This window comes from Eschscholzia californica, unplaced genomic scaffold (genome assembly GCF_041429995.1).
Source record: "Eschscholzia californica isolate CP2 unplaced genomic scaffold, dmEscCali1.0.p SCAF_1, whole genome shotgun sequence".
NCBI lineage: Eukaryota > Viridiplantae > Streptophyta > Magnoliopsida > Ranunculales > Papaveraceae > Eschscholzia > Eschscholzia californica.
Genome location: NW_028238198.1, coordinates 70,762,296 through 70,777,215, shown reverse-complemented (window position 1 = coordinate 70,777,215; position 14,920 = coordinate 70,762,296). Strand labels below are relative to the sequence as shown.

General features: G+C 36.9%; 1 protein-coding gene and 1 non-coding gene across 3 annotated transcripts; both read left to right on the top strand.

The window, feature by feature from the left end:
- The first annotated feature begins 1,864 nt into the window (after nt 1-1,864).
- Nucleotides 1,865-13,108, top strand: LOC147568768 (ubiquitin C-terminal hydrolase 13-like). 2 transcript variants are annotated; one of them, XM_086655180.1, is made up of 24 exons: nt 1,865-2,300; nt 2,462-2,530; nt 2,625-2,744; nt 3,871-3,993; nt 4,392-4,469; nt 4,567-4,655; nt 4,741-4,849; nt 5,138-5,206; nt 5,313-5,423; nt 6,247-6,302; nt 6,383-6,560; nt 6,664-6,789; nt 6,874-6,945; nt 7,090-7,155; nt 8,019-8,084; nt 8,349-8,435; nt 8,524-8,640; nt 9,210-9,284; nt 9,365-9,448; nt 11,064-11,200; nt 11,300-11,442; nt 11,845-12,020; nt 12,114-12,186; nt 12,672-12,823. In XM_086655180.1, exons 1-24 carry the CDS (start codon nt 2,250-2,252, stop codon nt 12,692-12,694), a joined length of 2,298 nt encoding a protein of 765 aa, XP_086511306.1. In that variant the 5' UTR covers nt 1,865-2,249; the 3' UTR covers nt 12,695-12,823. The 2 variants fall into 2 exon arrangements, with proteins under 2 accessions (XP_086511306.1, XP_086511305.1); XM_086655179.1 differs by having other exon boundaries at nt 1,869-2,083; nt 2,170-2,300; nt 12,114-13,108.
- Nucleotides 13,109-13,823: 715 nt separating this feature from the next.
- Nucleotides 13,824-13,896, top strand: TRNAR-CCU (transfer RNA arginine (anticodon CCU)). Its single transcript has one exon. It is a non-coding gene; the product is annotated as a tRNA-Arg (tRNA).
- Nucleotides 13,897-14,920: the final 1,024 nt, after the last annotated feature.

The window sequence follows — 14,920 nt, the reverse complement described above, 5'->3', positions numbered from 1 at the left end:
TCCTATTTATAGAGAAATTAGGTTCAGGGTTTCCTAGTTTCTCCTAACTAAACTAGGAAATAATATAAAACTTATCTAATAATAATATTAGATATATTACAGAGATATTCCAAACATATGAAAGTAAATATTGTGGATCTTCACGTATCTTCAAATATCTCGGGAATGGTCTTGATCGTCGGATCTCTTCATCTTGATCCGTCTCTTATATCACGTATTTACACACGTATCTCAATATGAATAGTTAAGACTTTGTTGGTAGAATACGATAAATCTTTATTGCAGGAAAATATCATAATTGATTACAACTAAAGAATATGTAGTCTTTGCACAAAATATATTGAAGAAGACACAAGTAGGAGACTAGAAGAGTAGCAAGACACCTCCCAATAAATGTAAAATCAACAAATAATTATTTAGTTTTGGTAAAATTGACAAATAAAATTTAGTAATATTTCAAATTTTAAAAGGCCAGCGCTTTGGGGAAAGCTAAATAGTTTCCGGAGTGTGAAGACTTAGTAAAAAATTAGTCAATTTTGTTTAACAATTTTATTTTGTAAGTTGTTATGGGAAAATAAAAACCTCCACCTCACCTCACCTCACTCTCTCTCCACCTCACCTATCTCTCTCCTACCTCACCTCTCTCTCCACCTCACATCTTCTCTCTCCTCCACTTCATCATCTTCACCGGCAAAGGTCGTCGGTCGGCCAATTTTCCGGCCGACGACCTTCAAACATAAAAAATAAATTTTTTTATTTCATCTCTCCTCTCTCTCCAGGAAAAAAAAAAATTTCATCTCCACTCTCTCTCTAAAATTCGGCGAAGGAGGTTTCCCTTCGCCGGAGGTCGTCCGGCAGACCTTCAAGGTCTGCTCCGAGCAGACCTACCAGATCTGTCCCAGCAGACCTTGAAGGTCTGCTGGACGACCTCCGGCGAAGGGAAACCCCCATCGCCGGAGTTTAGAGAGAGAGGAGATGAATTTTTTTTTTTAGAGAAAGAGGAGAGATGAAATGAAAAAAAAAAATTCATGGTTGCCGGTCGGAAATTTTTCGGCCGGCGACCTTGTCGGAGAAGAGAGAGAGGTGAGGTGGAAAATTTCCCTATAAAATATATTTCCCCAGAAAATTTTAAAAATTTTACATAGGGTTATTTCCCTAATGGCCCCCTACTTGGTGACCAGCTTCCTGCCTAGCCCCCTACTTTACGAGAAATACCCATATGGCCCCCTTCCGTTATAACACCGTCACTCTCTCTCCTCCATCATTTTTTCTCTCTATGCCAAGTCATGCCACATCATCTGTTACGCCACCTCATCACCTTCTCCGGCGAGAGTAGCCGGCCGGCCAATTTCCGGCCGGCGACTTCAAACATAAAAAAAATAAAAAATTTCTCTCTTCCTCTCTCTCTCTAAAAAAATTATTTATTATTTTTTTTTTCTTTCTTCTCTCTCTAAAAAAACTGAGTTCTAGAGAGAGAGAGAAGAAAGAAAGAAAAAAAAATTTTAGAGAGAGAGAGGAAGAGAGAATTTTTTTTTTTTATGTTTGAAGTCGCCGGCCGGAAATTGGCCGGCCGGCGACTCTCGCCGGAGAAGGTGATGAGGTGGCGTAATAGATGATGTGGCATGACTTGGCAGAGAGAGAAAAAATGATGGAGGAGAGAGAGTGACGGTGTTATAACGAAAGGGGGCCATATGGGTATTTCTCGTAAAGTAGGGGGCTAGGCAGGAAGCTGGTCACAAAGTAGGGGGTCATTAGGGAAATAACCCTTTTACATATTCCTTTTAAAATTTCACACTCCGGAAACTATTTAGCTTTCCCCAAAGCGTTAGCCTTTTAAAAATACTTAAAACTTTGGGAAGGTCATTTGTGGCTAATTCTTATTTGTTGGTTTCTCTGTCCTTTTGCTAATATACTAATCATCTTCAAAGAGAAAAGTATCCGTTTACTTTTCAATGGATCGTTTGGTTTACACCTTCATAAGTTAGTTATAGCCGTTTACTTTGGCTGTCCTAGTGAGAAAAGAAGAAGAAACCACACTACCGATTAAAAAAAACCCTAGGGTTCTCAACTCTGGAAAATTATGGTACTATCTCAATCCTGACTAATTCCTACTATTACAAAAAAAAAAATCTCAGAGTGACGTCTTCTCCTTCTCGGTCTATTTTTCAGATGAAACCCCCCTGAAATTTCTTCACTACCATTTTCTTCTTTATTTTCTCTCTCTCTAAAATTTGTTATTCAAAGTTCCGATGGTTGATGATCGGAAAATGAAGAATCTCCGGGATTCATCCACAGATCTGGTGAGTATATATATAATAGTCTTTTCTCCTCGCTTTCATCTAAATAAACTTCAATTTCGTTTTGTTTTTTTTTTTTTTTGGATTTTGAGCTTGTTTTAGTAAAACCCCAATTTTGGTAGCAACTTTATGGTTTGATTTCTAATATATATTGTGATTACAAGAACAATTGGGCGATGTTGGTTAAGCAATTGGAGTATATGGATGATGAACTTCAAACTGTTACTATAAAGGTTATTCTTTCGAAAAAAAACCATCTTTTTATCTACTGGTCTGTCTGGTTATTCCAGTGAAAATATTCTAAATTGCTATGTATTGTAAATCTAGGTTGCACTAGATGAGGACATGTTTAAGCAGATTGGGAGGGATATTTACTTTGATCTTGTTGACTTTAGCGATATTGGAACTTTTCATGCGCACAAACATTTGCCTTTTTATATTTTCAAGGTACTTTTCCTTAATATTATTTGAATCTTGTTGGATTATTAAGAATTGTTTATAGTCATTCATTTCGTGAGGATTTGCCTCCACGATTTCGGATACCTCCCATTGTCTCCTTCAACCAGATAAAAAAGAAAAAAAATTTAATTCATTGTCTAACTAACCTTTTTACTCTAAGTTGGACCTCCGATCCTAAGATAGCTATACGAATGCTTGTGCATCCCTTCCATAATCTCGTCTAACCCATCCTATCAAGGATAGAATGGTTATATAGGTTCGTCGAAATATCTAACACCAAAATTTACTTAAGTTGGACCTTTACGGATGTCACAAGGAATTGGGATCATGGAAGTTGTGCTCTTAAGTTTCATATGGACAATGAGAGCTCATGCGAAAAAAATTAAGACAAGGAACTTCCCCACGCCATGTCACTTCCCAATCAGGTTTTAGTTTCAGGTATGAGAGCTAGGACTACTCGCGATAGGCCAAAGTATTCACATGCGCTCCAGGTCACGCAACAAAAGACACCTGTCAGGCTCAAACAAAAATCACAAGCTAGAGGCAACTGTGAACATTCCCACATGGACTAAAAGGTCTCATAACCAAGAAAATGATATCTAGGTTCTCTCGGACTCATTGTCATTGGTTTCGTGTTGGACCCCCTAAGATAACATTTACCTACTCTCTAGTTTCATTTTGCCCATGTTGGTCTAATCTCACATGCCTCTCAGGTGTGTCGTTTGTTGAGCCTAATGTGTGGCTTTTTGTTCAGTGATGTGAAGCAGAAGACCCTATCACGTTTTACATAACTCTGATACTATATTAAGTTTGTGGACTTCCAACTAAAAAATAGCGGGCAATGAGTGGAGAGGGACTATATATTACTTTCTTGGTTACAAGACTTTCTTTTCCATGTGGGATTATACCCACGGCCACAGAAGTGAACATGGGGCTCGTACTCTAGAATATCAGATTTTTGTGTACAAGGAAATTCTTAACAAGCACACTGCAAATTTTTGTGTTGTATATTATCGTTAATCTGTTGATGGTTAGATAATTTCACTGCATATTATCTCTTTGGCTTGATACGTTATTGTGATATGTCGATTTTCTAATTTTAAGTTGTTAGCAGGAGGAAGTTGCCAAACAGTTTAAAGTACCAGTGCAACTTCAACGTTTTTGGCTATGGGCAGAGCGTATGAATCAAACATTTCGTCCAAATCGACCATTGACAGATGAAGAAGAAATTCGATCTGTAACTACTCTGACGATGAATCAATATCATGATTTTCTTGTCTGTTGCTCTGATTTCACTTACATTTGCTTACATTAGTGCAGATCCATGAAATTCCAAAACCTGCATCGAATATAATTGATGTAAATAACATGAGTGCCCACAGATGTATATCAGTGTTAGCAAGAAATTATAAGACAAAAGAAAATAAAAGTTCTATGTTACACAAACCTTCTCTTTCCTCGGATTATAAATTTATCAGTTATCACTGACCTTAATTTTGCTGCACAAAAACTTATTATCAATGTTTAACAGTATTGGTGACTATATTATCAATTTGCTGATCTGTACTCTAGAATGAAACTTCAAATGGTATAGTACACCACAGTCCACAAGAACTTACTACTGTGGAATTGTAGGTTGGACAGTTAAGACACTTATCCAACAAGGGTCAAAATGGCGAACTGAAGTTATTTTTGGAAGTACAACGGGGACCGGTAATTTCTATTTATTACATCATTCCCATGTGTCATGTTGGTATGGATCTTTAGCTTTTCCTTTCTGCAGAATTGCTGATATTTGCACAATGTGCAGGATTTGCATCCCAGACCTCTGCCCGACCGGACAAAAGAAGATATTTTGCTTTTCTTCAAGCTTTATGACCCTGAAAAAGAAATAGTCAGGTATACATTGAGTGTTGATGCTTGTAGTGGAGTCTGGACTGTTGTTGCATGTGTTTCAAGTTGTGAAAAACTTATATTATATTAGGTATTTGGGGAGGCTCTTTGCGAAGAGTAGAAGCAAGCCACTAGATATCGTAAGACAGCTGAATGAAATGGCAGGGTTAGATCCTAATGAAGAAATCGAACTTTATGAGGTAAGCAGTTTCATATGCTTCGTTACGAGCCTCCAGTTAAATACCTTTTCCTCAGTGCATTACTTCCCATCATTGTTGCTTCTTAAATTTCTTTCTCTTCATGAGGCACTTTGCATGTAAAGGTATGTAACTCTCATGAAGTTTTCAGAGGAGAGAAATAAGAATTCATCCATGTAAACATTGTGATTCAATCACTTATTAATGGAATTTGTTCCCTTGGTTTCAAAAAAAAAAAAAAAAAATAATGTTTCAATCATAGCATCTCACAACTTTGCGTTTTTTGAGCAGGAAATAAATTTTAAGCCCAGCGTTATGTTTGAACTAATTGACAAGAGAGTGACATTTTGCGCTAACCGGGTAATGTAACATAAGGATTCCAACTCCATGTATTCTTATTTTTATTTTCATTATTTCTGTATTATTATTTATCATTTTGTATAAATATTTTATTTTTGTACTGCAGCTTGAGAATGGCGACATAATTTGTATTCACAAACCCCTTTTAGTTGAAAGGCAGACACAATGTCGTTATCCTGATGCTCCTTCTTTCCTTGAATATGTTGTTAATCGACAGGTACATGATATTATTTCGTATTAATATGTTAAAAATAACAGATGGCTGATTAACATGTTTGTCTTTTGAGCTGGAAAGCTATTATAAATTTTACCTATTAAGAGAGTCGATGCAGTTAAAGGCTCGTAAAAGTAAGAGACAGATTACGTATCAGTGGATGCTCTTAAGAAACATTCTTGCCATTGTGTATAGCTTATATCCCATCGGATGGGAAGAGGATTACTGTAATCCCAATATCTGAGAGAACGTTCGGTTGTGGTACTTGTGGTTTTGGTGTGTCCACTTCAATTTTGTTCAATTTCAAGGCTGGTTTGAGTGATATGATTAGGGAAACCAAATTTGGCAAAACAAATCTCCACTGTTTGCGGCATATGATATATACCAGTGGAGCATCTGCATTTTGGTGCGATGTAATATATACTAGTGGAGGAATTATATTCTTTGGTGAAAGCTGGTAAAATAAAGGGCTATCTATGTTTGTTACTTTGGGTTTGAGCATATTATCCTCAACAAGAGTTGCTACTAAACTTGTTTCTTAGTTGTTGAATTCAAGTCTTAAACTTGTTCTCAAATAGCTTTGCGAACTCAACTGTTTTGCTGGTTTGGTATGCGAATATTGTTACACGGTTTTCCTTTTTAATGCAATAATTCGAACTTTTTTGATTATTTTTATTTTTCTGGTAATGGTATACAAACCTTCGGCTTCTGAATTCTTATTTCTTTCCAAATGAAGTTTTTCTGACAAAGTCGCCTATACCTGTATAACAAATATAGTTTTTTCTGTTTTTATTTCTTTACCTTTTCGTCTTATTTGGTCTCTCAGATAATCTGTTTCCGATCTCTGGAGAAACCCGAGGAAGATGATTTCTATCTAGAGCTGTAAGTACTCCAAGTCCTAGATTCTATTACTTTGTTTTAGTTATTGCCGTAGTTTGTTCATGTAACGTTTCTATTTCAAGGTCAAAGACATTAACTTATGATGATGTGACGGAAAGAGTTGCTCGCCGCCTTGGTTTGGAAGATTCAAGCAAAATCAGACTCACGCCTCATAGTAGTTACTCTCAGGGCCCTAAATCCCAGGCAATTAAATACCAAGGGGTGGACCATTTGACTGATATGTTGGGTCACAATGGTGAGGTAGTTCATCTAGACTAGGCTTTCTGAGACGCCATATTTCTTCCACTTAGAGTAAGCATTTATTATGAGTTGCTGAAATATCTCAATGGGTTTTCGTGAACAGACTTATCATATCTTGTATTATGAAATCTTGGACATCCCTCTAACTCCAATCTTGGACATCCCTATTCTGGAAGTACAAGAATTAAAATCTCTGAAGGTTTCTTTTCATCATGCAATAACAAATGAAGTTAGTATACCAGACATTTAATACCTTTTATTGGATTATTTTAAGAGTCAAAAACTTATTGGATGTAGATTCGTTTCACCTCAGGTGCTGGTTTATAATATCAGGATTCCAAACCAAAATACAGTAGCTGATCTGATTAAGTACTTGAAGACGAAGGTAATTTATTCTAAATTCAGACTTCAGAATGTTCATTTGACTTCCATGTGCTTGCTTCCAGTTATCTTTTACGGCCATAAGTAGTCCTCCTTCATTTTTACATTGAGAAAAATGACATTACTTGCTCAAACCATATTGAAACAGGTTCAGCTGTCTCATCCAAATGCAGAACTTAGATTGCTCCAAGTTTTCTATCATAAAATCTACAAGGTAGTTTCTTCATCATTTTCATTCTCATAGTTAACAATAAATTAAAGTTTGTCATTATCATTCTCATGGTTAAATCTTATTTGAATCCTGAGAGTATGTTGTCTTGAGTAGGCCTCCTATATGCATTTCTTCTTTCTCTTTGTCTACAATATTTTATACAATACAGGCGCCCTGACGCCCATAGAAGATTATCTATTAGCTGCTATATTTGGGTGGATATGATCTTCACCATGTAGATCATCTTCACCAAAAGAAAGTACATCGTTATAAGTATCCAAGCCCAGTATAGTTCAGTTACAAAATCAACAGTAAAAAGGTGCTGTCAACTTTACCTCTGATTCCTATCAATAATGATGGGCTTAGGATTGGGATAAATTTTATTTTGTGAATTATCAATTTGATGAAGAGAATATCCTCATAGACAGTTCTCCCTTAGATCGCCTAATCTGAGAGAGACAGAGCATTATAAATTAAGAAAAACGTAGAAACAACACGTGTAGGACCCTGACTCTATGCTTTTTGTTCAGTATGATCTCCACAATTCTTGTCGCTGTGCAACATTTCGGTTCATGCTCATATTGGAGGTCCATAGGATATGATTCAATGACTTTTTTACTGTGGAGATGTTAACCCGACATGTGTATCATTCTTCATAAGTGTCATTCCTTGTAAAAAAAAAGGGATCCCTGACAGATTTAACCTCTAGCCATCTCCTTGTGGAGCTATACCAGAGCACAAACCACCACTTCTTTTAACGATAGCATTTGAGGGAATGATCCTCTAACCATCTCAATTCTTGCATATAGTTCATTTTCTTGCGTTTACACTTCGGTTTACATAATCCTCTGATCACGTCTTCGCAGATTTTTCCACTTCATGAAATGGTTGAGAATCTAAATGATCGGTACACGACATTACGTGCAGAGGAGGCAAGTTATCACATATTAGTATTATCTATAGTTTTTTTTTTTGAGAATATCTATAGTTGATGTTCTTTTAGATATGATATGTTCTATTTACTTGAGTTATTTAGGCTTGAATTTTATTTGTTGTTTATGTCGTCTTGGCTCTTACATGAGCTCACTTAAGCGTCGCACAAACACACCTTTTACTAAAATAATGCGGTGTTCCTTGTTTCCTTAGTGCGGTGGTTTATAGATCAAGAAACATTGCTTCTTATGTTTTTGATTCAGATTCCTGAGGAAGAGAAAAAGTTGGGTCCGCATGATCATCTAATTTACGTTTATCACTTCATGAAAGATGAATCACGAAAGCACATGGTAAATAGAAACGCATTGTAATGTCGGTAAAAGTAATTGATGTACCATACACAAATATTTGTTATAAGAATCTGCATGCTTTCAACAGACGGTCCAGAATTTCGGAGAACCCTTTGTCTTGATGATCCACGAAAGCGAGACATTAGCCAAAGTCAAACTGCGGATACAGATGAAATTGCAAGTCTCTGATGCTGATTTCTCTATGGTAATTATGAACTTTTTGCAACTGCATTAGTTTTTGCTTTTCAAGTTTCTGATTTACTCATGCAATCTGACCTTGTGAATGATCTTTAAGATTAAAAGAAACAGGAATTGGGACAAAGAACCAAACTTTTTGTTGCTCTTGGTTCAAAAGCATGTCAATATTTTTTAAGCTTGGGCTCCCGGTGCATACCTATACATAATTCGTGCAAACCCATGCTATCTACGTACAAATCTTACACAATATTTGTGAACTTGTACAAACCATACTTTGTGCAACCCGTGCAAACCTTACCTAGGGAACTGAAGCCTAAAAAAGATTTTGAACTCCGAAGAAATAAAAGGTATCTATTCAAGTAATGCCTATTTATAATGGAGAGATTTTTCCCCAAGTCCAATGTATTCCTGATTATATCTCTGACTCGATCTAGGAAACTAGAAAAAGATGATGATTATCCCCACTAGCATGTGAAAGACATTAGTTAATAGCACGGCATATTACCTTTTCGGATTATTTAGGCAACCTCAACTTATGAAATTTTATATTTAAATCTTTTTCTTGTTTTTCATCAGTGGAAGTTTGCATTTGTGTCACTTGGTCGACCTGAATATCTTCAGGACTTCGTCATACTATCCAGCCGTTTTCAGGTGCTTCGGCTGACCTTGGTTACTTAATCTTATCTCTGTTAGAATTTATATTGGATATTGACCTGCTTAATGCCCCTCAGAAAACAGATGTTTATGGAGCTTGGGAGCATTATCTTGGGTTGGAGCACTCTAAGAGTTCCCCAATAAGTTATGCAGTTAGCCAGGTGAACTCTCACTTATAATAACTGTTCTTTTTCATTTTCAATAACACCGGCTTGTTACTGGGATTCAGGAGGATTATCTGAACCCATCTACCAGACCCCCATATTGGAGGCTCACATGGAGATGGGTGAAGGGCGCACATTGATTTATGGTATGGCGTGACGGCAAGGTTGTCAGGGGTGAATAGTGGGGTTGGGGGAGGCAAGGCAGAGTAGCGGCCCTCATTATATATATGGGAGATTTTGAAGGCCCCTCGTGTAAGTGTTAAAGACACCTCTTACAAGGAAAATTTGAGGGGAAATTTGTGAAGGAAAAGGCCCCTTTTAACACTTACGAGGGGCGCCTTTAAAACTTCCCATATGGTTATAGGTGTCGCATCATAGTTTCGATATTTATTATCTTAGCAGTTTGGCTCGAGATCGGCACGAAATCAGCCTCCGTCCCAGCCTGAACCAAACTGAGTTACTAGGTCGAGTTAGGCCAAGTGAAAACTGAGCTTATATAATTTATATACATAAGTATGTATTTTATATATGTTCCCATTATACTTTCATCAAAAAAAATATACTCCCATTAAACTTGTTACCTCTTACATATAAGCCTCAAATTGTAGTAAAATTGTTAATGTCAAACAAAGGAAAGTAAATAGTCACTTTTCAATTGACTGTTCTGGACTTGTTCGTTAAATGAAGCGAGAAAAAGGAAAGGAATAGAATAACAGGAAATTGGGCTATTTTAAGTTACAAAGACAAGTTATATTGGATCGGACTCGGTGCGGGCTCTGCCAAATCCCTCACTACTATGATAAAAAGACAAAGTTTACTATGAGTACTCATAAAGGTATCAAATAAGAATGTGGGAAGCCAAAATATAGATGAAACATTTTGACCCGTGGTGTGTTGCGCGATACGTCACGTTTGATAAAGTTGAGGAAGTTCTTCTCATCTTCTGGCTGGTAGTGCCGGCTATCTGACTTTCTTGTTCTAAAACTTTTAACCTCATTGAGGATTCCTTGGAAATCAATTGTTACTTCATAAAATTGGCAATTTACTTGGACATATTATGAACGTTCTATTGGACAAATTCTGGATATGAATATGTGCATGGATACTGAGACTGAGAGTAACATATTCATCATGTGGTTCCCACCAAGGAATGAAGTTTGGGTGGAAATTTTCTTAAGTATAGAAATGGAAATATTTCGGTCATTTTGACCGAAATATTTCGAAATGTATTTCCTTGACAGGGCATTGTTAAGAGAAAGTTAAATTTCGGTTTCGATGGAAATGGAAATATTTAGGTCATTTCGACCAAACTATATCGAAATTTAATTCCTTGGTGCCTAGATGGGGTTGTCCTAATGTTGATTTTTTTAACAACAAAGCACTGTGAACCTAGATCTGAATCACAATGAACTTATACATCGATATATAGATGCGAGACCCTAATGCAATATACTTTGTTTTTGTTTGTAGATTAGATTCATCTTTGTGATTGTTTCTTGCTTTCTGTTACTTCACGTGTATTAGTCCACAGATGAGAGATCTATCATCTATGTTTCGTTTGCTCTTCATTAGTAACATTAGCTTCCTCAAATAATCATTTGTATATTATCAGCCGATTCAGGTTAAAGAAAAGAATCATCCATTCAGGGGTCCTCAACCATCAAAATTCACATGGAAGATTGAAAACTTTTCTGGGTCGAACATGAACAAGCATTACTCTGACATGTTCATGGGTGGTGGTCGAAAATGGTTTGCGAATCTTCTGCCCTTTTGTACTAAGTTTGATAAGATTACTCTCTACGTGTACTGCTTCGTTGTAGCTGCCTAATTCTTTAATTTTTATTATAGGTGGTTGGTGGTTTATCCAAAAGGAGACAATGTGAATCACTTATCTTTGTACCTAAACACTGTCGACTTGGCCAATATGCCATTTGTGCAGATCAGTTTGGCCGTCACTGATCAAATTGATAACAAGTATACTGTGAGAAGAGGTACATTCTTTGTTGGTTTTTTATCTAAAGGTCTCAATCAATAGTCTGCTTTCATTACTTTGGCATCTTAGGACGACATGTTTCATTACTGTTAATTCAAGTCACAAGTCTTCTCCTCTCATGTTGTTAGGTATCAAACAAAAACTCAGGCCTGCTTATTACATCTTCATGATCGTCTAGCTAGGTACATGATTATTGGAAAATTGGGTTTAGGAGATGTACTGGGTGAAGTTATATATATAATACTCACACACTTAAGGCATCCCATAAGTCTAAGGGGATTGAGAACATTCAAGAATGAACTCGGGCAATTTACTACACCGAGTAGGATTACGTTATCAATTATTATTTTTGATATTTGAGTATCGCTACTTTAAGTTCTGACAATTCCGGGTTCTGCAGGTAAACAACACCAATTCAGTGAGCAAGAAAGTACTTCGGGTTTTACATCTTTCATGCCTCTTACTGAACTCTACAACCCTCAAAGGGGATATATTGTGGGTGACACTTGTATAATCGAGGTTGAGATTGCTGCCTGTAAGCCCGTGCGCAAAACCACATATAATCCTAGTAAGGAGGTTAGGACTTTGTTACAAGATTCTCTCTCCTTAACCATTTGCTTATTCAGTAACTATGTTTTGTAGTTTTAGGCTTGTTATTATATATTACAGGTCCAACACCACATGCCGATACCTGAGAATAATGCATCAGGAAGCCTGCAAGTCCAGAGAAGTTCCCTCGCCGGTAATTCTGTAGGAGCAGAACAACCGTCCAGGCCGCCCATTGATTTCACGGCACCTGTTGCTGTATTAGTGCCAGAGCCTAAGGCCCAAACTGACCTAGAGATCGAGATAAATAAACCAGTGGAGGTGGTAAAAGGCCCAGAACCTGTACGATTAGCAAAGCAGTTACCCGTGTCGCTCACACAGTCATTATTTCAATCACCAGTTGATTCTACACCACCTACTCAGACAGGTCCATCAGTTCAAATACTGGGCTTGAACAAGCACCCTTTGGCTGGTCAACTGTTTGAAGAAAGACGAAATCCCCAAGGCTTCCTTGATGGGAAATTTGAGGTTATTGGAGGCTTCAGCGTTTTGAAAATGCAAGCATCATTATATAAACAGATTTGGTTGAAATATGGGCATATAGCTACAAACAAAGTTCTATCAGCCTCTTATATTACACAAGTAGCAGCAGTTACTGATTTAATGAAAAATATTATGCAGATGCATCAATGTCGTCTTATTAACGTGTCTTCTGCAATGATCAACACATGGGAGAAGACGATAAATATGGCTGAAAAACTTGAATTCAATATAAAGTGGCTTCGAGATCGGCTTGAGGAAGTAAAAAATGGTTTCTATGGGGATCTGAAGCTTAAAACCAAATTACAAGAGCAGGAAGAGTCTTCTTCTGCAGCAAACACAAGTTTACAGGGTGAGATGAATAGGATGCAAGCGAATGTATATAGACCGAAAAGTAATAGTCTAGTTCTTGATGGACTATTTTAGATTCCAAAAAATGTATAGCCATTATCTCGAATTTGTGTACAGGTTGCGATTTGTTTTCCAGAATGAATAAATACGAAGAGTTAGCGGATTGTGAACAGAGTGTATATATAAAATACTAAGTAATGAATATATTGGTTTTGTTTTTCTTTTGTTACAGTAACTGTTAACGTAAGTGGATACGCATGTACACTACCTTCCGTTATACTTTTGTTTGCAGGAAACCAAACATCTAGTCTTGTAGAATATATTCTTGTGTTCGGTGATCTTGGTGTCAAATTTTTGACAGGTTTTTACAGGTGTGACAGGTCCAATTTACGAAGGAGACTCTGTCCGATTTTAGTTTCTACTGTGTGGGGTTGCAAGTGGTATAAATACGATTTCAACCAATCAAGTAACTAATTTTTATCTAAACCAAATGCAGCCCAATTTCGAACTGAAAATTGTTTTCTTCTTGATATACCTACCCAAAATGGCGTTTATTTACTACGGATATATCTGGTAAAAGAGAGGTTGACAAAGACAAAGGTTAAGATTCATTTGGTTGGGTACGACAACGCAGCTTACCTTCGAAATCTAGTATCTTTTATCGCTTTGCTCGTTGCATACAAGGTTATCGGAGTAGAAGCTACATAACTTATTGAAGCACGAGTCTGAGACAGAAGTCCAAGGTAGACCCACTCTGAAATTTAGGCTAAGGGCGCTAATCAATCCGTCTAGGATGGAGAGGTTATCTATTACTTGGCTGGAAGAAAGGATGCATTTGGTCTTTAGTGTGTGATAACTTGGTTTGAGGGCTTTAGTGGAACACGGTTAATAATGTCTCAACTATTCCACTAATAAAGTAACTCCTACAACATTAGACATCAAGCGCCTGTAGCTCAGTGGATAGAGCGTCTGTTTCCTAAGCAGAAAGTCGTAGGTTCGACCCCTACCTGGCGCGTTGTCTGTTTTTTTTATTTGTATTTCTTTCTTTACAAAGATCAATCCCACTTTTAGATTGTTAAAACTGATCCTCAAGTGTTCAAGTTATAACCACATTTCTTCAAATTTACATTAGAAAAGAATACATCAGAAGTATCTTAAAAGCGCGCCTTTCTTCCTTTCAAAACGAAGTTATTTTTTTGAAAGGAAAGAGCGAATGGAGAATACGTTATAGTCGTAGCGTAGTTTTCCAAATATTCAAGACGCGGTGATGATTAAGGCAGATCACCCCAAAAGTATAGGTTGTTTCTTTTTTGGTTTTTTGAGCTTACCCCCTCACAATTAATTGGTAATTGAGTTTACCCCCTTCAGTAATTGGTAATTGAGCTTACCCCTTGAATTTAGATTTTTTGTCAAAACTACTAAGGATATGTTTGGTATGTGATAATAAAATCAGAAAGTAAATAATATATAAACAAAATCAATCTTTACTAATTATATTCTTGACCAAATCAAACAATAAAATGAGGTAGAAACCCTAATTTGAATCATATTGAAGAAGAATTGTTCTTGGTAGTGACAATTATTTCACGTACGCCAAACATAACCTTTGTGTTTTTGTCACTAATAGTAAGTCCAAGGGGGTAAGCTCAATTACCCATTATTGAGGGGGGTAAACTCAATTACCAATTACTGACGAGGGGGTAAGCCCAAAAAACCCTTCTTTTTTTTATATATACATGGGGAGTTCGAGAGTATTTTTATATATACATGGGGAGTTCGAGAGTAGATAATATTACGAGGCCAATGATTTGGGGACACACGAAGTTGTTTCAGGACAAAAATGGGAAACACATGCAATAAAACTTTTGATATTTTATAGCTACACAAGATCCATGGAGAATTCTAAATTTGTAACTCCCTATCTTTCTTCTTTTTGCAAAATCTTTTTCTTCTCTTCTTCGCTTCACGCCCCCACCGACCACATCCTCACCTCCTTCCTTCGTTGGGGTTCATGTCGGGGATTGGAAGGGGAAGAACCC

Bases quoted from the DNA above. Each gene is read 5' to 3' on its own strand.
- LOC147568768 (XM_086655179.1), top strand. From the start codon at position 2,250: ATGGTTGATGATCGGAAAATGAAGAATCTCCGGGATTCATCCACAGAT. The intron at 5,207-5,312 runs GTAATGTAACAT...TTTGTACTGCAG, and splicing joins TGACATTTTGCGCTAACCGG to CTTGAGAATGGCGACATAAT. The intron at 6,946-7,089 runs GTAATTTATTCT...ATATTGAAACAG, and splicing joins TTAAGTACTTGAAGACGAAG to GTTCAGCTGTCTCATCCAAA.